This window comes from Gekko japonicus, unplaced genomic scaffold (genome assembly GCF_001447785.1).
Source record: "Gekko japonicus isolate JY-2015 unplaced genomic scaffold, Gekko_japonicus_V1.1 scaffold4127, whole genome shotgun sequence".
NCBI classification, from domain to species: Eukaryota; Metazoa; Chordata; class Lepidosauria; order Squamata; family Gekkonidae; genus Gekko; species Gekko japonicus.
In genome coordinates, this window is record NW_015169303.1 from 3,569 (window position 1) to 8,616 (window position 5,048).

The 5,048-nt window shown below is 53.0% G+C and overlaps 1 protein-coding gene across 1 annotated transcript in view; it reads left to right on the top strand.

Annotated features, from left to right (window-relative positions):
- Window positions 1-2,792: 2,792 nt before the first annotated feature.
- Window positions 2,793-5,048, top strand: part of LOC107114984 (trypsin-like) — a gene marked incomplete at its 5' end in the record, with an annotated part of 5,190 nt that continues 2,934 nt past the window's right edge. The window contains 2 exons of the mRNA XM_015416593.1: window positions 2,793-3,052; window positions 3,897-4,057. Coding sequence (XP_015272079.1) covers window positions 2,793-3,052; window positions 3,897-4,057 — 421 coding nt within the window. The remainder of the gene's footprint in view (window positions 3,053-3,896; window positions 4,058-5,048) is intronic.

The following is a 5,048-nucleotide window of genomic DNA, read 5'->3' on the forward strand; positions in this document are numbered from 1 at the left end:
GGGGGGCAGACATGGTTTTCTTTTCACCCGGTTTCAGATCATGTTTGAATAACAGAAGTTGTAGATTTCCCTCCTTTGTTGTTTCTGTCATTTTTACTGCTTTTTGTTATATATATATTTAAAGCAGCAGATTCCAAGTTCATGCAGCCTCAATTTGCCTCAGGACCATGCAGGGACAGGAGAGGGGCTTTAACCCTTCAACCCCCACTTGGCCCGAGTCCGGACTGGCAGTTTGGCCCGGCAGCCAAACGTTTCAGGAGCGTTTCAGGGGCGGATTAAAGGGGCGGGTTCACACAGGCACATCTGTCAGGCGTCCCCCAGCCATACTCAAGCCGTCTTGTGCCGCTTCCCTCCCGAGTTTAAAAAGAACCAGGTGAAAGTGGTAGCGAACCGTGTGTAGAGCGGGTTGATTCCGGTTCCCTGACGTGTGAACGCAAGCGCTGCTAAGGCGGGAGCAACCCGCAGTTATTGATAATAGGCACTGGCTGTTTCCGCGGCAGGCGCCCATGCGCATGCAGCAGAGCACAGAAACAGCCACGAACAGCCCACCAGGGGCGGGCCAACAGTGCGAATGCTCCCTTGTGCTTCCTCCACGGTATCCTCCCGCTTCATTCGCTGCAGTGTGAATCTGCAGGTCTGTTCCGGTCTTCTTTTCCACAACTTCCTAGCGCTTCAACTTGCCAGTCTGAACTTGGCCTTGGTTTCTCTCCTGGCTTGCTACTGGCATTTTAAAGGCATGTTTAGTGAAACTGAGTGGAGTTTGAAGGGTTAAAGCCCATCTCCCTCCCCTGCATGGCCGTGATGCAAATTGAGGCTACATGAGCCAGGAATTTGCATTTTGTATGAGTGGACTGAGATGATTATTTTCTGGGTCTTTTCTGTTTGAGCTCTTATTTAATATGCGACCTAACAATTATTCAAAGCTTTAGCGTTTTGCCAGATCGTAAAGCAATCAAGGAGCTGTGGTGGCATGCTGAACTGCAGGCCGTGGAAGGTCAGTAGTTCAGCAGTTCAGCAGTTCGAGACCCGGGTGCTGCATGACGGAGTGAGCTCCCATCTCTAGTTCCAGCTCCTGCCAACCTAGCAGTTCGAAAGCAAGAAATTGCAAGTCGAAAAATAGGTACCACTTTGGTGGGAAGGTAACAGCATTCCGTGCGCCTTGGTGTTTAGTCATGCTGGCCAAATGACCACGGAAACGTCTTCGGACAGCGCTGGCTCTTCAGCTTGGAAACGGAGATGAGCACCGCAACCCTAGAGTCGGACTCGACTGGCTTTCGAGAAAGGGAACCTTTACCTTTACTTTTTAAAGCAATCAAACGATCATGAAGGAAATAAAGCTAGATCATAAAGCAAACAAAAGACAGTTCAGCATGCAGACTTAGTCAGGGGGGAAAAACCACAACGCATTTCCAGATGTTTCAAAAAGACAACGAAATTAGCAGCCCTCTGTGAGGCATACTTTCCTTCCCCTCCTAGAGACGGAAGGTGAAATGATCTAGCTAAGTAAATCCATGAACAGACCCTGACTTAACTTAAACGAAACAGATTCAGGTGGGTAGTCGTATTGGTCTGAAGCAATAGTTTGAGTCCAGTGGCCCCTTTAAGACCAGCAAAGTTTAATTCTGTGTATCAGCTTTTGTGTGCAGGCACTTCTTCAGAAAGCTTATACGTAGAATTAGACTTTGTTATACATAGAATTAATTGGTCTTAAAGGTGCCACTGGACTCAGACTTTGTTCTATTAACTTAAAAAGATAGGTGGCCCTTCGGTTTTTACCTCAGAACAAAATGGCCGCCGCAGTGGCTCACTTCGATTAAAAGCGAACACAAATAGCAAGTAAAGTACAATCTTAGTGATGATGTCTCTGGCCAGAGGCGATTGAAGGGGCTCTTCTCCTTCTAGTGGCTTCAGAGACAGAACTTGATAGACGGGAGAAATTCTCAACTGTGAATGGAGCCAACCCCGGGGGGGGGGGGGGATCTCAGGAGTTCTTAAGCAGCAGCCATGACAACTAAAAATGGCAGCTTAAGTATTGAACTACCTTGAGGCAGCCTCTCATATGTTTATGGCAGGGGTCGTCAACCATGTTGGACTTGTGGGTACTGTTTTTGAATTTTGAGAAAGGGCAGCCAGTGACCACCACCACAAAATGGCTGCCACAGGACAAAATGGCTGCTTTCAGTAGAGCCATTTAAAAACACTGGGAAAGTCCAAGCGAGCATTTTCCTACAATGAAGTCAGCTGCTTCCGAATGGGTTCTCCCTCCCTGCCGACCAGTGCTCATGCGCACCCTGGCACCCACTTACACGCTTCCTGGTGCCCGCCAAGTGGGGCCACGTGGTGCTTTTGCTTGGGAGATTTGATTGGCTGTGCAGATTCTTTTTTAAATGTTCCTTTGTCAGCAGCTGCCACCACAGCACAAGGACCTGCACTATGTGACTGAAAGTAAGCTGCAGCAGCCATTTTGTGGCTGGCTCCACCTCCTGCGGCAGCCGTTTTGCGGCTAGCTCCGCCTCCCGCGGCTGCCATTTTGTGGCAGGATCTGCCTCCTGCGGCAGCCATTTTGCGGCAGCCATTTTGCAGCTGCGTCCACCGCACTGTGTCAGGATTCCAATGGTGCCTGCAGGCTCAAAAGGATTGGGGAGTCCTTCTATAGACCCTCTTGCTCTGGTGAACTGGGGGGGGGAGCCAGGATTGGTTCTGTTTTTCAAGGCAGGAACAAGTAGACATTGACGGGTATCAGTTTTGGGGTGGCTGCCCCACAGAATCCTCTTCTTTTCCAACATACACAGGGCAAACACTCTGGTCGCCCACCTGGGCGAGACCGATACGACCCGGATGGAGGGCACAGAGCAGAACATAAACGCCGCCCTGGTCATACGCCACCCCAACTACAATGACAAGACCCAAGACAACGACATCATGCTGGTCAAACTGGCCCAGCCAGCGAAATTCAACCAGTACGTCGCTCCCATCCCGCTGCCTTCCAGCTGCCCAGCGGCCGGGACCTGGTGCCTGGTCTCCGGCTGGGGGAACCTCCTCACCCACGGAGGTGAGTCTTGGAGCCACAGGGAGGCCAGGGAAGGGCTCGGTGCGCCAAAGGGGAGGAGGAGGAGGAGAGGAGGAGATTGGATTTATACCCCCACCCTTCACCACCTGAAGGAGTCTCAGAGCGGCTCACAATCTCCTTTCCCTTCCCCTCCCCGCAACAGGACACCCTGTGAGGCAGGTGGGGCTGAGAGAGCTCTTTTGAGAACTGCTCTTTTTCAAGGACAGCTCTTATCAGAACTACGGCTTGCCCAAGGTGCAAGTGGAGGAGTGCAAGTGGAGGAGTGGAGGTGCAAGTGGAGGAGTGGGGGAATCAAACCTGGTTCTCCCAGATCAGAGTCCGCGCACTTAACCACGACACCAGACTGGCTCTGTTTATTCTGGAGCCCTCCTTCCTGAGCCAAAGACAAAAATGAGTGAGCCGGAGGCTAAAAAACTGTGAGCTAGCTCACACTAACTCAGTTTAGAGGGAATACTCCCCCCCCCGAATTTGGGTCTATCACTACGATATGACGTCACTCCAGAGGTCATTTCGGGGGGGATCGCGGGGGATCGCAGTTCCCCCGGGTGAGGTACGGGGGGCGGGGCACATGACGAAGCTGTGACCCCCCCAGTGGTCACGTGACAGATGCACCCCAACTTCGGTCTGTCCTCTGCTCCGTGCTCTGTCGGCACTGTGCGAAGTGGCTGTCTCCTTGTTCCACGCGGACGACCGTTTTGCTCTTGCTCGGTTTAAAAAAAAATGGCCTCTGTTTAAAAACGAGGAACGAGTTGCCGGCCGGGGATCCAAGGTCTCGAGTAACCCAGGGGTGGAGGCCCCCTCCTAACGGTGCAACGTCTCTTTGCAGTCGCCTACCCCGACAAACTGCAGTGCCTGCGAGAGCCGATCATCGCCAACGCACAGTGCAAGCAGGCGTATCCTTATTACTACAGCAGCAACATGGTGTGCGCCGGATTCATGCAGGGCGGAGAGAGCACCTGCCAGGAAGCGTCCTCAGGGCCGGACCAGGTTCTGCCTCCAAACCCCACCTTGAGGCCTCCTCACAGGAGAGATGGGCGGCACTCCACTTGTAAGAGTCCCTCCGCCTCCAGTCCTGTTGTTTTGTTTTCTTTTATGCACTTTAATTCCCTCTCCAAAGCCTTTCCTGGCCCACGTGCTCCAAAAGGTCCATCCACAAAAGCTTTCTTTCGGAGATTTGCTGGGACAATGCTAGGATTGCCAAATCTGTTTTGGCCGGGAGCAGGGGGCTCCCGGCCGGTGTCAAAGGCGTGTGCGTGCACGTCTCCCGGAAGTGACGTCGCACGCTGGGGGCGGGGCCACGCCATTTGAGGGGAAAACAAAGGGGGTGGGGTTTCCCCCGGGCCCAATTTTCGTCGCGTCGAAAACCGGGCCATCAAAGCGAGGGATTCCCCGCCCCCCGGCGCCATTTGGGAACCCTAGACAATGCGCTTTCCCGCATTCTCGTTTCCTCACTCGTAAGTTCCTGTTTCTTGGGGGGGGTAGTCTGTTCTGCATGTGTTTTGCTCCCTCTACAGGTCGATTCGATATTACGACACAGGGTGGGGTGGGGGGAACAAACTTTACCCCAAAAACTGGAATCGAGAACCACGAGGGTAAGAAAGAAGTCTGAGAAAGGGCCAGTATTAAAAACCTAGATGAAACTTATACAAAAATGTGTGTATCTATTAGAAAGACAGTTAAAAACATACAAGGGCCCAATGAAAGCCTCGTTAAAAAGTTCAAGTGGACTAAACACACGGGCTTGAGCAGAGGTCATTTCGGGGGGGATCGTGGGGGATCGCAGTTCCCCCGGGTGAGGTATGAGGGGCAGGGCACATGATGAAGTCCCACCCCCTGCTTCCGGCCGCCCCGCTTCCGGCCCTCATTCAGCCAGGAGGAGGCAGGAGAAGAGGAAGGGTAAGTTGCTTCCTCCCTGCCTCTCCTGACCCCTGCCTGCCTGGGGCCAGGGAGGGCCTTGGCGGGGCTTCCTTGCACTCCC